Raw genomic sequence first — 16,252 nt, 5'->3', positions numbered from 1 at the left:
AGAGGAGTCAGTAACTTGTCTTTATTGTTTTTCTCGTAAGTGGCGGCTTTGATGGGAGTCACGTGAGTGAGATGAGTCACATGGGGGATGAGTGCTTACTGTTGAGTTTTTTTTACTTTCAAAAACTTATTTTTTGCATGTTAACCTACATCATTGTCAATACTAACATCAGCAGCACCCGAACCCTCATTTGCAGTAGCAGAATAAGCCCCAATTATTGCCATCAACTGCCTCATCTGTGTGGGTTATTACAAAAGCACCAAATCAACCGAGGTGGATGAAATGCATTAATTATTTATTTTAAAGCTCCCAATACATGCATATAACTGCACGCGTATAAGAGTACGCTTTCTATTTGTACATTTAATGGTTTCACATGACCCTTGCAACTGCTCTTATTTAAACACCGTTATTGCCACAATGTTAAATGTATTCATTTTTGATAAAGCATTTTACACTGCAGTTATGTGCTTTATTAATATTACGATTATTCTTTTGGTAAAATCATGTAGATGGAACAAAATAATAAAAATGAAAATAAAGTGAATAAAAATTAATAAAACTATCACGACGTTTCGATCACAACACAAGCAATCGTCCCTCTTTTCTCTTGTTGACGTGATATTTTTATTATGCTTTATTCACTTAATTTTTTGTATTCTTTCTACGTGACTTTACCGAAAGACCCAAAGAATATGAAATTCCTGCAGTCACGAAAGCTTTAAGTCAATATTACGATTGTTAAATACTGGAATAGAAATCTTTAATGATTTTGTATAGGTTACCGAGGCTATAGTTTGCACCAAACATATATACTCAATGTTATACCCTTGTTTATAAGTTTTGTTTAAATTGTATTAATAGTTTACAGTCATTTGTCAATCCACTGCAGCTTGACTGCCTCCCCACGCCTTGTCGGTCGTGTGAGTCTGTTGACCATACATCACCAGTTCTGGTATCACTTATCACTGGTGTCAACCCTGGCCAGGAAGAGGTTCCACAGAGGGGCGGTTGTGGACGGGGCAAAGCTGTAGTTGGAAGCTGGTGGGAGAGTGAAGCTGTGGGCCACGTGGGCAGGGCTTCATAGGCAGTTGTGCTTGATCTCCGGGTTCTGGAAAACAACAGCACCACCACCGCCAATTAATTGATTCACAGGAGCGATAATGCTGCCCGCTCGCAAATTTTCTTTATCATTCGTGGTAGCCGAATACTTATTCGTCTTCAAAAATGGGTGGTTTTCGTGTGTTCCATCGTTACATCACCATTCGGAGCTCTCACAGCGAGCAGTGCACCACCCTGTGTTCGACAATTGCCCCGGAACATGGTGATGTTTCAAAACTACGTCGAAGTCACTTCCAAAGCCTGTGTCTCTCCACCAATTTGAGCACAGTGATTTTATATGCCACCTCTTTGAGAGTTTTTTCTGCATGTCAATCAAACAATGTCATTTGTGACCAAGCTGAGGCCATCAATTTGTCTCACTTTAGAACCTGGTTTAAATGTGAGCGGCTAGCAGCTGAATTTGAACGGATGAGCCCAGTGTTGCTGGCTTGCCCACGTGTGGTGCGATGTCTTAACTGAAACCAGGCGAGCGGTGTGATGTGACTTTCTCAACTGCAGACATTGTAACCAGAGGGTTAATTTACTTGGGTTTTATGCTGTGGTGTCGCTGTTCGATCGAGTTTTTTGAGCGAAGGGCAATAACGCCAGGCCAGGTGCCTCAAAGTGCACCTGGCCTGGCACAGGACCCGTGGTGACGTCACTTGGTGGCGAATGGCAGGGATTAGTATTGGTGTCGAGGAAAGCACATTTCCTCAAGAAGCTTGGCCAAACGTTTGCGAGTAGAGACCGTTCAATGCTTTTCTGCACTTGAAACAATCGCACAAGATCCAGACTTAGCGCTGCGTCGTAGAAACGAAAGCGACGTCTCACCAGCTTGAACTGTAGGAGCTCCATCCAGTGCTCTCGCTCTTCGGGTGTGGTTGTGTGCATGTAGTAAGTCCGTTCCGGAAACACCATCCTGGGCCAGTACAACAGCAGTGACATCCGCATCATTGGCAGCAACAACAATACATGTCTACGTCTGTATCTTCACCCTCCTACCTCGTAAATAATTTAAGCATCGTTTATTTATCATCATTGCCCTCAGGAAAGCAGTCTACCGAATTTAACCAAATCGCACGGAAATGCGCCTGACCTCATCGCATCTGGGAAGCTAAGCGGGATGGAGCCTGCATAGTTCTCGGACGAGTGACCACCGTGCACGAAACGGGTGCTATAGGTTGCTGCGGGGCTACGTTGTAGGCAGCAGAGGGCCGTGCAGAAAATATAAATATATTCAACGCTGCTCCAAAGTCTTCACAAACTGCAATGGCCAGCGTGAAGAATGGATAAATAAACCCCCACGACCCACACAGTGAGTGTGCTAAGGGCCCTCGTCCAGAAGTGGATTTATAAAAGGGTCTCCGTACGATGAAAAATAAGTTATGCATACAGTGAATATAAAAATGCTTTGATGTAATTCGCAAGTGGTAAGGCCGTTTTGTGGCCGTCCTGGTTCAAATATGCCGAATTGGAAAAAAAAAAGTCCACAAATTACTCGAGTTCATTATACACACAACTGCAATCTTCACCTGTTGGCAAAATTTGACGGTACCCTCTTTAAAATTGTGAGTGAATTAATGAGGCTTTCCTGAGAAAAAGCATAATAATGATACTTCAAATGATTGGGGGGGGGGGGGTATCGGGGCGATACTTTATAGGGAGCGAGAGGGGCTGAGGACTGGTGGTGAGACGAGGGAGGTATTGATGTGGGGGGTGCCCTCACCTGAAGCAGTTGCCCTTGTTCTGGCTGATGTCCTGCTCCACTTTAGAGCACCGTGACAGGCGCAATGTGTCGATCGGCTTGTCATCCTACCGTCACGCGGGGTCACGTGGTCACTTTAAACACATCATCACGTGGCAACGTTGTGCAGTCCACTACTCAATTATCTGGCGTAACTGGGGGAAGATATAAAGCAAAAACGCAAATCGTGCACAAGCAAGTTTGGCTCCAGAAGTGTGTTTATTGGGTTTTGCTTTGTCGAATGGGGGGTGACGACACAATGCGTCGTCTGAATAATTTTTTTTCACGTGGTCACAGTCGCGGACGAGAGAGGAGCAGAGCTTGCGTTCAAAACGAACGGCACTGATGTCCACGCCGAGTCCGCAACCCAGGCAATCGACCCGCTGACGGATAATGGAGATCTAGCTGTACGTTATCAGATGGTATGCAGAAAAGCACGTTTTAATCACCGAGTGGCTGTCTTGACCCCCCCCCCCCCACAGAACACGTTCCAGGGGTGTTCGCGCGTGAAATGAACCAAGTAAAACCAGGACCAGCCAAATATTCTCCTTGGTTCTTTCGGTAAAGTCACGTAGAAGGGAAATAATAAAAATAAAACGTATTAAAATACAATTCTCACGACGTTTCGACCACAACGCAAGCAGCCGTCCTCAGGTGAAGAACAGGTCTGTCGGAAAGACATTTTTTATTATTTCCCTTCTACGTGACTTTACCGAAAGAACTAAGAAGATGAATCCCTGCAGTCACGAAAGCTTTAAATCAAAATTCAGCGAAATATTGTATAACAAAAACATGTGTTGGAATTTTTTTGTCGATGCAACTGATTTAAAAAAAAAACCTATCGTGATGACACGTGGCATTTACGATGAGTGATGCCACCAGCACTTCCCACCAAACTACCTGCACGCAAAGCGACGACGCCATCCGTTGCTACTTCCTGCAGGGCCGGCCGTTGCTATGGAAGTCGTTGCTATGGAAGCCGTTGCTAGGAGCACCTGTTGCTAGGGTGGCGATTGGTCCTCGCGACCAGCAGAGGAAACGGTTTGATTTCGTAATGCGCACAAGTATGTTAGCCTTCCGGGGGTTTGCATTCTGTAGTCCACAAGTGTTTTTGTCTCTTTCGCTCGCACCCATAAGGTCGTGCACATCTACAGATGACGGGCTTCCGTTCCATGCCATATTTGTTCACGTACTTTTAAAAAATGTGGATTTGTAAAGGTTACAAAGTCGGAACGTACAGAGAACGCAACAACAATGATATGACCTCACCGCTTGATTATTGTAATACTTGAGTTCGTTGCGTTCCAAGACAAACCAACGCTTCTTCCAGCTCTGTACACAGCGTGGGGGGGGGGGGAGGAAAGTTGTGGTTCAGCTTATGGCTCTGTACACTGAACATCTGTGAAAAATAGAGCTTTATAGATAATCGGATTCCTCCAATATACATTATTCAATGTCCACTGCCCTCAAAGTGACCACCACGCCTCGCTGTGCTCTGCTGGGCTCCCCACCAGCTGCACAGGTGACACCTGAACTTGAAGAAGCCAAGCAGGAGTTGAGTGGATAGTGCTCGGATCGGTCACCATGAAGCATAAAATAAGTTGGCAATGTTGTCTACTGTATGTTGAACATTTTTCGCAGCATACGTAGCAAACCGTGCTAATCGCAGGTGCGGGTGGAAATACGACAAACTAAACACAAAAAGCAGTTCTCATGAATGGGTTTTATACTGCATGTCACCGCTGGAGCCGAATGGAGGAGCTGCAGCTGTGGTGACGGGACACGGCGTTGCTTCGTTTAACCGAGTCTGAAGTATGGTCAAACAACCATCATCTACAAGGCGTGTGGATGCATTCGTTCGTGAGGGTCGGATGATGCTGGGGAACCTCAGTAATGTCGAAGCTGAGGCTTTGCAGATCGAGGAATGCGTCAAAATTTTGTCGCGTGGGTATGAAAAGAACCGGTTTTGTCGAGTGTCTTTTTTCCCTTTATCTTTATTTTTCAACCGATTATGTAAAACTTTAAACTTTATATAATTATCTTTTCGTATTTAGAACCCCCCCCCCCCTCCCATATCATAATATAAGACCCTAAGCTGTAGCTTAACTTAGCTTATGCCTAAATCCGGCACTGATTGTCACTTATCGTGTGACGTAATCGTGCATGCCGCCTATCTTCCTGTCCACGTGCATTGAACGAGAGGAGGGCTGCAGCCTTGCCGCGTGGCCCCCCCTGCCCCACGATGCGAAGTGGTGGAGCCAACGACGGGGGGATAGGGGGGCGACAGCTCCCCCCCCCCCCAGTGACCCCCCCCCGTGACCCCCCCCCCCCCCCCCCCCCCAGTGCGGCTGTCTCACCTTCACGCGGCCCCCCTGCTTCACCATGTAGCCAGACTTGCCTGCCAGCTGTAACACACACAACACACACAATACAATACACACACAATACACTACACACACACAATACAATACACACACAATACACTACACACACACAATACAATACACACACAATACACTACACACACACACTACAATACACACACAATACACTACACACACAATACAATACACACACAATACACTACACACACACAATACACCGTCACAGCTAAAATTGGTCCCACCTGATGACGGAGACTTTGTGTTGCCTCCGAAACGTCGTGAATTATTATTTTATTTCTATTATTATTTCTATTATTTATTTTTATTATTTTACCTACGTGACTTTACCGAAAAAAACCTAAGAGTATGCGTCTATTTAGTTTATATCGCCCCCTGAGTTAACATTTAACAACACGGTTTGACTGTCGTGAATTTTGCCTGTCACCAAGACATTCCACAGTGACTCATTCCCTGCCATATTTAACCAATTATCTTCGCGTTAAATAATATTTAAGATTTGTGGGGGTGAGGTGGGGTGCGGATTGTTTTTCAACAACAACAAAAAACGACTGCCCAGCAAGGAGAGCAGCCAAAGATCCGCAAAGTTTAGGAAGCGGCATGCGGAGGAAGATCCGCATGTTTCCCACCCCCTGGCGCGAGGCCATGCCACCCACCCCGTGCATGAAGATGTCCTGGGTGCCCCCCCCACCATCTCACCGAGGACACGCGGTCAGAGGTCATGGGCATCTTCGGGGGGTACGTCCCTCCCTCGTGGTGGATGCTGAGGCGGGTGTAGATGCTGGGCTCGTCCACGACGCCTGGGTACGGCGTCGACAGGAAAACCACCGTGCCCGCTACAAAAGACAAAGATCCCGCCGTGTAGCCTTAACAGACTGTAGGGGCAAGTGCTGTTAGCGAGCACCTGTGAAGGCCGGCACGGCACACGAGGGGGTGGGTGGCCAGCACCACGCCCGACAGCCTTTGTCTCCCCAGTGGCGATGTTTACACATCGCACCATGTACTCAATTGTGGCTGAGTCGACCTAGGGGATGCCCAGGACGGGTTCAGATAATCGTCACGCGTTGGCTGTGAGCGAGAAGTGAACTCGGGTCACCGGGTTCATAGCACATCACGCTAACCACTACACTACGGCTCCCCATACGCACGCACACGCAAGGCGTGGGCCCACGTGAGGTTGCATCACCTGGGGGTGTTAGGACCAGCTGCCAGCGTTAGAGGGTTAAAGCACGTGTTGGTGGTGGTAGCACTAGTCATCGTGCTAGAACTCGTGTTATGAAGTAGCTTCAAAGGGTTGTCATGGTGCTTGTGTGCACGTATGACAACCATTTGCTGGTAATATTGCCGATGCTATGTCATTAGGTTCCAAGGGGAAGAACCTAAGCGCATGGTGGGAGACATTCAGGCAATATCTTGGAGGTACCCTGCGTGTCTCGACTACGCAGCAGCTGCGGGATCTGACGAGGGCAGAGAGTTTCGGTGACGTGCGGTGGTGCCACGAATGACGTGGGCCACGATGACATCTTGATAGAATTAGGCTTTGTACTCGTGCCAGGCTAGGTGCATGTGTTATACCTTCGGTGCTGCCGACCATGGGCTGCCCCTGCAGGTGAATCATGAACTTCTCCATGTTGGAGAACTTCTTTTGTCCGAAGGTGACCTCCCCGTCGACATTGAGTTCCGCTACAAAGTGGATGACGTTACTGCTGGTCCTGCATATGAACAACATCAGCAGTAGCAGCAGCAACAACATTGTCATCGCCAGTATCATCATCGGCACCGGCAGCATCGTCCTTCTTATCATCATCCTTCTCAGCTTCATAATAATTGTCAGCATCCACCTATGTCATCTGCAGTATCACAACTGTATCATCGTCTCATCATCATTGGCAGCATCATAATAATGTTTGGTATCATCCTCATCATGGTACCTATCATCACCACCACCATCCATCTCAACAGTAATACGATCATTATCAATATTATTGCCATTCTCATTAGGATTGTGGATTGTTATTCATTCTGTTGTTATATCCATGCTGAACCGTGTGCGATCACAGATCTTCTGAAGATCCCTAAAATATATTGACGTTGTTCCATCAGCGAACTCCTCTCGCGGGCAACGTTAGCTGCACGCCCAGCCACGAATGATCAAGCAGCTTCTGGCTTGGCGGAATAAAAGAAGGTAAAAATGAACAAAATGGCCTAGAGAGAACATGGGCCGATGCGATGCAAGTGGATTCGGGAGCTGAGTGGAGTCGCGGAAGACGAACATCAATGATTCAAGCACGGCCTGTGGAGGGGGCTTGTAAAATTAAATTGGAGGCGGAGGAGCGATGCTCACAGTGATGGACAGCGCGCCGGACAGCTAAAACACAGCGGGTACAGGTGGTGCATTTGCCAACCATCTACCAATCATCTCAGTAATTTAACCCACAACACCTGGGTATGTCCCATGACCTCCTTCCAGCGAGATTTCGACACGTTACGTAACTAAGAGTACCCCTAGCCTGGGACAAGCCATGGAGATATCCATACCACTCAATGGCGAGTGGCCGATGATGATGTGTGTGTGTATAGAGTCTCTCCGTACCTGACTGACACCGCATACTTCCCTGGCTCCTTGCTCCTCCTCAGGAGGAAACTCCCCGTTGTCCCATTCGCAAGCAGCAGAGCCTCGGCATTGTGTCTTGGCAGCTTCCCATGATAAAACCTGCAAATCAAAAAACATATATATGCCTCATCCACGGCTGATATCTTTCATCAGCAAGTTCACTCAGCTCCACTTACTTCTGTACCGCATCAGTCCATCTTTTCTCCAGCTCGTGTCGCGTCCGTTTAGCCCCCTCTATCCAGCTAAACGGAAGCTGCTTGGGCATGTAGTGGCCATATGACCCAGCCCACGCGGCACACAATCATGGTACGTACACCACACAAACAAACCCCACAAACATATACATACACAAAGGACAAATAAAAAATATCCTGCCCTATATATTTGGAGTTTCCATGTTCTCGCCGTGGTCGCGTGGATTTTTATCCGGGTCCTTCGGGTTAACCCTCCACATTTATAAAAATGCGTTTCGAATATTTGGCTGCATAACATTTCCACATTATAAGCCACTTCATTGAGCTATCATTTGTGGCCAGGTCGCTTCCGAAAAATATCTACTTAAATTTCGATTTAAAGCTTTCGCGACTGCAGGGATTCATCTTCTTGGTTTTTTCGGTAAAGTCACGTAGAAGGGAAATAATAAAATAATAAAATAAAACATAATAAAATACAAATCTCACTATTGTATTTTATTATGTTTACTTTTTATTATTTTATTATTTCCCTTCTACGTACCTTTACCGAAAGAACCAAGAAAATATCTACATAGTTCAGTGGGGGCCTTAACCCGGTTAATAGTTTAGTTAGACATACTGGTGAAGGCCGGTAAGGCGCACGAGTGGGTGGGTAGACAGCATCACGTCCAGGCGTCTTTTGCTCCCCAGCGCCGGGGGTTTACACACCGCGCCAAGCGCCAATGTTCAAGTTCAAGTTCATTTATTAGGTATAGCCCTGTGAGCCATTCGGCTCTTGAATCGGGTGCAACCGCAACAAACAAAAACATGAACAAGAAAACATCTTAAAGTGACTATGTGCAAACAGAAAATCCAAGAAAAGACAGCAAAATATTGCAGAAAAAGCACCGTACACCAACACTGTGCAAAAATCCCAGTGGGATGCAAGTCAAACAACAACAACAACCACAAGACAACTTAGATTAAGGCCATCAGTCTAACTCTGTACTACAACAAACAAACATGGCCAAACCAAAAAACTTTTCGAAATCACCAAAATAAAGCCATAAAAACCAATGTAACAGTGATCATAGGAACTGTGACCGAATTTTCACAATAAACGACATAAACAACATGTACCACCAAACTCTGCAGCCATAGCTGGCTGCATGAGTCACTCCACAACAGCAGGAGCATCAGTCGGAGTATTAACATTTTTCAATGCACCTTTAAGATCAGCACACTAAATCAATGTACTGCCTGGAGAAAGATTCGGGACACAGCCGGTTTATCAGCACGTGGGGGCAACCGCTGGAAGCCTACAATGATCCACACCGATGTCGCGGTGTTAAGAAGATTCTCGGTTAAGAGAGGAATTTCTTGTTATTCGAGATTGCACGGAATATTCAAATCAACATCTCTGGCTATTGTTGTGTAAACTCGTCTGGGGCGCCTTCCTCGTTGTGGAAAGCCCCTCTGGGTGTCACCGAAGGTCACGGTTCTCACCGGTCCATATTCGGGCTATGGAATTATTTATTTGTGATAAATGATTTGTTGTGCTATTACAAATTGTGTTGTACTGCAGTAGCGAGATTTGCGATGTGACGATCTATTAGCGTGATTTCTTCTGTGCGATCCTCATTTGCCCATTTGAGCTGGTGCAAAAAAACAAATTGCCCAGTGAGGAACAATCTTTGGGGCTGCCAAATATGAGATTCAATGCTAACTGAGAGCGTAAATAAGCAATGAAGCATACACATTAGAGGTAATAAGATATTTGCATTTGTTTTACTCTGATCACATTTGCTATTTCCCCAAACAGACCAGCCCACCGGCGCACTCCGAATGGCATTTGCCGCCTGGACTGCCCGATGGCCAGTCCGGGCCTGTCTATGACTGTGCCAGTCTTGCACTCCCCGGTTTTCTGAGACAAAATTAGTAGGTTTGCCACCTATCCGGATTTTTGCTCAGTCCGCGGAAATGGCACTTGTATACGGGTGGCAGAAATTGATTTGTACCGAGATCTGGGGCCTGGGTACTAAAGAATAAAAAAACCCCGCATACATCCTAATCAGGGAGCGATTTGCCATATGTTCAGAAATCACGTAGTGCCAATTGCAGAGTACCGTACGTATCTGGGAGCGTCCGAGCCATACAAAGGTTACGCATATAATAGGGGTTTTCCCCTTTTTTCTGGCAACAAAACTGAAAACTTTATACAAGGATTCATGTCTGCATTAACCACAATACTTGCAGTCAAAATGCAAACAAAGAACACACTATGATAATATATGCATTGTCCTTGAAAAGGCGTCCTCTGGTCGAGCACCAATTGGGTCGAGGCTCAAAAGAAAGCCGTCCCTTGGTGTGGACCAATCAGTTTCAAGGACAATGCATATATTTCGATTTAAAGCTTTCGTGACTGCAGGGATTCATCTTCTTGGTTCTTTCGGTAAAGTCACGTAGAAGGGAAATAATAAAATAATAAAAAATTAAACATAATAAAATAATTCTCACGACGTTTCGGCCACAACGCAAGCAGCCGTCCTCAGGTGAAGAACAGGTCTGTCGGGAAGACAGCGTCTGAATGAAACACCCCAGGCTTGGAGCATATATTTAAGCTGGGTTGGAGGGCGAAGAGCGCCTTGACAAAATAATTTGCATATCAAGAGGAACTTAGCATATTTATGGGAAATGCTAATATGGGATTAGTCACTACTTGTGAAATGCGTAGGTGGGCGAGGGGTTTCAAAGTCATATTATGCCCGTGCATTATGCAGGATTAGCAGCATCATTATTATTATTTTATTATTTCCCTTCTACGTGACTTTACCGAAAGAACCAAGACGATGAATGCATATATTATCATAGTGTGTTTTTTGTTTGCATTTTGACTGCAAGTATTGTGGTTAATGCAGACATGAATCCTTGTAAAAAGGTTTCAATTTTGTTGCCAAAAAAAGGGGAAAACCCCCATTATATTTTGGTACTGTACTGGCAAAGGAGGTCTCATGAGATTATTCATAATACTGGTAGGAACGAAGTGAACCAGCCTACAATAGATGATATCGTCCGTCCGACCGTCCGATGTCCGATTAGGTGTAGCAACATCGCCCCCTACTACAAACACTTGTCAGGACCCTACAAAAACCTTTAGACTCAGTGACGCTTTCCTGGCTAAACAAGTGTAACATTCCCTTATTTTATAATTCCCTGAGATAGCTTTTAATTAAAAAACCTTTAGACTCAGTGACGCTTTCCTGGCTAAACAAGTGTAACATTCCCTTATAATTCCCTGAGATAGCTTTTAATTAAAACATTTAAATTAAAAATTAACTCACAGCAGCCTAAAGCCTACAGCTAGGCCTAAAGCCTAGAACTAGGCCTCAAACTCTCCCTTCGTATCGTACCCCCGCGTGTGTGCAAGGGAGTTAATGTTTAACAATGTTACATTCCCTGATGTTTTTAAATAGAAACATTTACATTTAAAGCTTTTACATTAATAATTAAAACATTTAAATAAAAAATTAACTCACAGCGGCCTCAAGCCTACAGCTAGGCCTAAAGCCTAGAACTAGGCCTCAAACTCTCCCTTCGTATCGTCCGATTAGGTGTAGCAACATCGCCCCCTACTGCAAACACTTGGCAGGACACTACAAACACCTTTACACTCAGTGAGGCTTTCCTGGCTAAACAAGTGTAATAATACATGATGTTTATATTCTTTGGATATTCGTTCCTACCAGCCCACCCCGCAGGGACCTGTTTACGTCATCACTCCCGCTGCACCAGCCAATCAGCTGCCATGAAAACAATCCCTGATGTAAAAATGGCCACCGTGACGTCATTGCCCAGGCTGTGGCTGACGTAAGGTGTGAAATTGCACGTGTTGTAAATATTTTTTTGAAAGTCATGTATGTGATTCTGCGTGCATTTATTTGTGCGAGTGTGTTAGAGAGCGATTTTTTGTGTGTATCTTGTGCCATGTCGGTTTTAATAGGTGCTCGCTAACAGTCTGTTAAAAGGCGATGTGAGAGATGTTTTTTTGTCTATGTGTTACTGTGCATATCTGTGTGCGATTGAGCATGTTTTTGGGTTGGCTGACTGTGATTATTAGCAGATCCAGTTTGGCAGCGATCTCAGATTCAGTCAAGCGGCATTATCTTTCATCGGCTGCTTTACGCTGTACGGAAGCTACCTGGCCTATTGCGCCATACGAAGATCGGAGTAATGTCGGTCACAGTTACGCCCTCTCTTCTCCATGCATTGCGACACGTGAAGCCCCTTAAAGGATCATCTGCCACGATTTGAAACATTAAGGCTGCCCTGCCTACTATCCATCTTGGGTTCTTCAAGACTGTCTTGTGTGAGGAGCTCGCAGATTCTTGAAAGTTCTGGACACATTCCCATCAGTGAGTTCGACCGGTAGGTGTGGTTGCGTTGGTTGGGACATGAAGCTCGTATGCCCATCATACCTCAAGCAGCTTTCTGTATGCCCGGATAGAGGGGGCTAAACAGGGGCGGCACGAGCTGGAGAAGAGATGGAAAGATGTGGTACAGAAGGACGTGGAGCTGAGTTGACTTGCCAATGACTGGTACCAGCGGTGTCAAGATAACCCTCTGGAGGAGGTTTGTAAAGGACGCTGCTGGGAAGTTGGAGGCAGTCGCCCCCCAACAACAACGAGCGTAGCGCCAGGCCGATAGAAGGCAACGATGCTGGGCAGTGGGGAGCACAGGTGGTGCATCTGCCTGTCATTTCAGTCAGCCAATGGCACCTGGGGCCGGTTGTGACCTGCGAACGAGTCTTCGACAGTTCACGTGGCCTCAGGGCGCACCTCGCATGGCGCAAATGCCGTTGTGACATCACCGCCACTTCATGGCGAACGGCGGTTGTTGCTTATGACGGGTGTGTGCTTGCGATAGTGTGTGCCACTTTCTCACAGAATCGGAGATGCGCCGAATGAGAGAATCGCCGCGCACACCGTGCAACACTCGCGCCCACCCCCCTTGTTTACCGGTAGTGTGTGTTGACTTTTTTTGCGGATGGAAATGTATGTGTGTTTAACGTCCTTCAACATACCTTTCAACGTATACACCGTGCGCGTCGGAGGGAAGGGGAGGGGACGACAAACTAAACACAAAACGCAGTTTTAAAGAAATGCGTTTTCAATCTGGGCCTAAAAGTGCTTAGCTCCAGTGGCTTCCTCATAACAATAACCAGCATAGCGCACAGAGTTGTGATGATAGACCAAGGGTGGCTGAGACACGCGCCTGGTGTGTGGGAGGGTTCGCGTTACCGGAGGCCCGCGAGTCACGGTTTACATTGCCTGGGGGCGCTTTTAAAGGATTGAGAGTGGCCGAGATTTAGATTTGGGGCTGGAACTGTGGGGAGAGGATTGAACATTGAAGGCGAGCGACCTCAGGAAGGATGTTGTCATATTCCAGCTCTCTGTCGCCTCTTCCTGCCATTATATTTCGCACTTTTGTTTTCGACTCACGAGTGTGTCGTTTACGAGCGTTCAAATACCTCGTTTGTTACTTGTGCAACATGCCCTGAAGGCCCCCCTGCAATTTTCGACGTTTGTGTCGCTCTCGCTGCTGCTGCTGAGCTCACGCAGCAGTCACGGATCTCCTGGTTGTAAAATCAGTCGAGAAACCGTCTGAACGGGATCGGCATCCGTGGTAACGATGTGATTTAAAGACTTTCCATTGTCTCTCGACGCGATGGCGATAACACAAATGGCATTTGATTCGGAGGATTCAGAAAATGAAGCTCTCTCGCTCCTCTCTCTCTCTCTCGAGGGTCTCACGAATTAGCGGAGCGTCTCACCTTTCCCACTCGTCTGCTCTGGGCTCACCCGGCTGCGCTACCGCTCAGAACACAAATCTGTTTACGTAGCACATCTGATTGATCAGCAACCTTGGAAAACAAAGCCTAAAGAGACACGCAGATGAACAAAAAAAACGTTCTCCCATAAATTCCCCTCTCCCTGCTTGCACGGTTTTAGGAAATTAAAACATTTTAAAGTCACTTTTATATCAACATTCTTGGAAAGCCAATTTTATCCGACTGAAATTAAAATCATACATGTCAACCCATACGGTTTACCCGTATTCTTGTAGAGGGAAATTCAATTTTCAGGTCCACACGGTTTAAAGCCGTTTCAATAGGGCAATTATTTTTTATTTGTTTGTGTTTCTCCCTTGTAATGGGACTTTGTAGGATGAACGTTGAGATTTATGAGGGCACGGGGTGACCAATAAGGTCTGAATTGGTCTGTAATAAGGTAGGGCACTGATAAAGGGTTGACAGGTATTGATAATTGAGGATCGAGAATGCAGGTCTACCCATAATGCAATGTGCCAGAATCACTTCATAACCTTACGTTTAATGAAAATGAGCTTATTTAAGAAGCAATGTATTTTTCCATTACAATATTCAAGGGTGTGTCTATTAGTTAATGTCTACTGTTATGTAAATATTAATTTACGTATTTAAAACATTTCATAAAGATAATTCTCATCAAAGGTCCCGTAGTCTTAAAGTACAGCCTCCAACTTTTATTATCCACTCGATCTCTCTGGCCTCTCTGTGCTAGGAAGGGTCATTGCCCGAAACGTCACCTATTACAGGATATCGTTTCCTATGCAAGCCACAGTGCTATTAACGTGTGTTGGTGTGTATAAATGGTCACCCACCCAATCACAATACACGCTCCAACCTGCTTTGCTTTTATCGTTTGAACATTGGTTCCATGTCAGAATCCTCTCAATAACAACTATATTTTAGCACACTTTCATGATTATAATCATTTGGATTGTCATCGCCAATCATATATATTATATACCGTTTATAGCAACATTTAATTCCCTGTACGTTAAAACCATCGTCATTAATAGCCGTGCATGGCAGCATCTTGTCGCAATCATGATCATCTCTCTCGTCAGTCAAACGTTTCAGGATCATGTTAACATATTCATGGACGTGCAGAGAAACGCGCGTCAGTCCTATTTCACGATCATGACGATCGTCATCATTATCGTGATTTAAATCTAGATCGAATACTAATTTCTTGAGAACGCATTCTTGTGTTTAGTTTGTTGTCCTTCCCCCGCACCTCCGATTGGCAAGGTTGGCTACGTACGCTGCGAAACATGTTCAACATACAGTACAGACAACATTGCCAACTTATGTTATGCTTCATGGTGACCGATCTAAGCACTATCCACTCAACTCAACATATGCAGAGGTAAATAAATATCATGATAACAATCTCAATTTCTCACGCAAGCGGTGCTCGTCCACTCTCTCGCAGACAGAGCATTGATAGATACAGAGGCGCGGGAAGCCGCAGGCGAACGGGAAGGCAGCCAGAGCCGGCGTGACCAACAATCTCCCGAGCTCTGCGGTCCTACATTGGCACGGTTGGCTACGTACGGTGCGAAAGAAGTTCAAGTCCAACATACATCCACAACGATTACTGTCATCATCGCCATTATCCTCTATCTCGTATTCCCTCCCATCACCATCCATCAACGTCGTTATTCTCAGCATCAATCACCACCCTCGCTCAACACCCACACAGGGAGTCGCACCGTGTCGCGTACACGCACCGCGATACTCACTTGAGAGTTCGCAGCCTCGCCTCCAGATGATCCAAATTCAGCATTAGAGCAAAGCTTGACTGAGCCATCCTGGAAGTCTCCACCACCACCACCGACAAACCAGCAGCAGCTGCTGCAGCAGCAGCAGCAGGAGCAGCAGCAACGCAGCACCGCACACGGACGCGTCCCTGGATTCTGTCGCTTCTTGACGACTCGGAAGGCGGAGAACGCGGAACTGAGTCGGAAATAACGCGAGCGACCGGTCGGGCCGGTCCCAAGAGCTCAAGACTTTCCGCAAGACCTGTCTCGTTCTTTCTTCGCGAGGGGTTTCCGTATTCGCACGGTTGGCTACGTACGGTGCGAAAGAAGTGCACCAAACATACATGTGGGAGGTGGGCGCACACGCGCAATCCGATCGCTGCGATGTTTGCTGGCGCGGGGAAATTCGGTCAAGGTCAAGAGGTCGCCGGCTCCATGTCGACACCGCTTTGTCTCGTAACCACTGCCAGGTTAAATGCTCCCATCGCTTCACGTCACGTCTACACACAACGCACATCACTCGAGTCAGCCATGATCGATCCCCTGTTGGATGAAGGCTTCCCCTATGTCGTCG

At 46.3% G+C, this 16,252-nt stretch overlaps 1 protein-coding gene across 1 annotated transcript; it reads right to left on the bottom strand.

Annotated features, from left to right (window-relative positions):
- Window positions 1-6: 6 nt before the first annotated feature.
- Window positions 7-15,870, bottom strand: LOC144732067 (dual adapter for phosphotyrosine and 3-phosphotyrosine and 3-phosphoinositide-like). The gene is made up of 9 exons (XM_078613305.1): window positions 15,661-15,870; window positions 7,841-7,960; window positions 6,823-6,959; window positions 5,947-6,083; window positions 5,203-5,250; window positions 4,115-4,177; window positions 2,828-2,913; window positions 1,933-2,020; window positions 7-1,111 (listed from the first exon to the last, which is right to left on the bottom strand). The coding sequence occupies exons 1-9, from the start codon at window positions 15,726-15,728 to the stop codon at window positions 1,082-1,084; spliced, it is 777 nt and encodes a 258-aa protein (XP_078469431.1). The 5' UTR covers window positions 15,729-15,870; the 3' UTR covers window positions 7-1,081.
- Window positions 15,871-16,252: the final 382 nt, after the last annotated feature.

This window comes from Lampetra planeri, chromosome 41 (assembly GCF_965212315.1).
Source record: "Lampetra planeri chromosome 41, kcLamPlan1.2.h2, whole genome shotgun sequence".
In the NCBI taxonomy this organism is placed as follows: Eukaryota; Metazoa; Chordata; class Hyperoartia; order Petromyzontiformes; family Petromyzontidae; genus Lampetra; species Lampetra planeri.
This window is presented reverse-complemented; position numbering and strand designations above follow the sequence as displayed.

Coding starts and splice junctions, on each gene's coding strand:
- LOC144732067 (XM_078613305.1), bottom strand. CDS start 15,728: ATGGCTCAGTCAAGCTTTGCTCTAATGCTGAATTTGGATCATCTGGAG. Junction 6,960..7,840: donor AAGTATGCGGTGTCAGTCAG/GTACGGAGAGAC, acceptor GTTCATATGCAG/GACCAGCAGTAACGTCATCC. Junction 5,251..5,946: donor CCTCTGACCGCGTGTCCTCG/GTGAGATGGTGG, acceptor TGTGTGTTACAG/CTGGCAGGCAAGTCTGGCTA.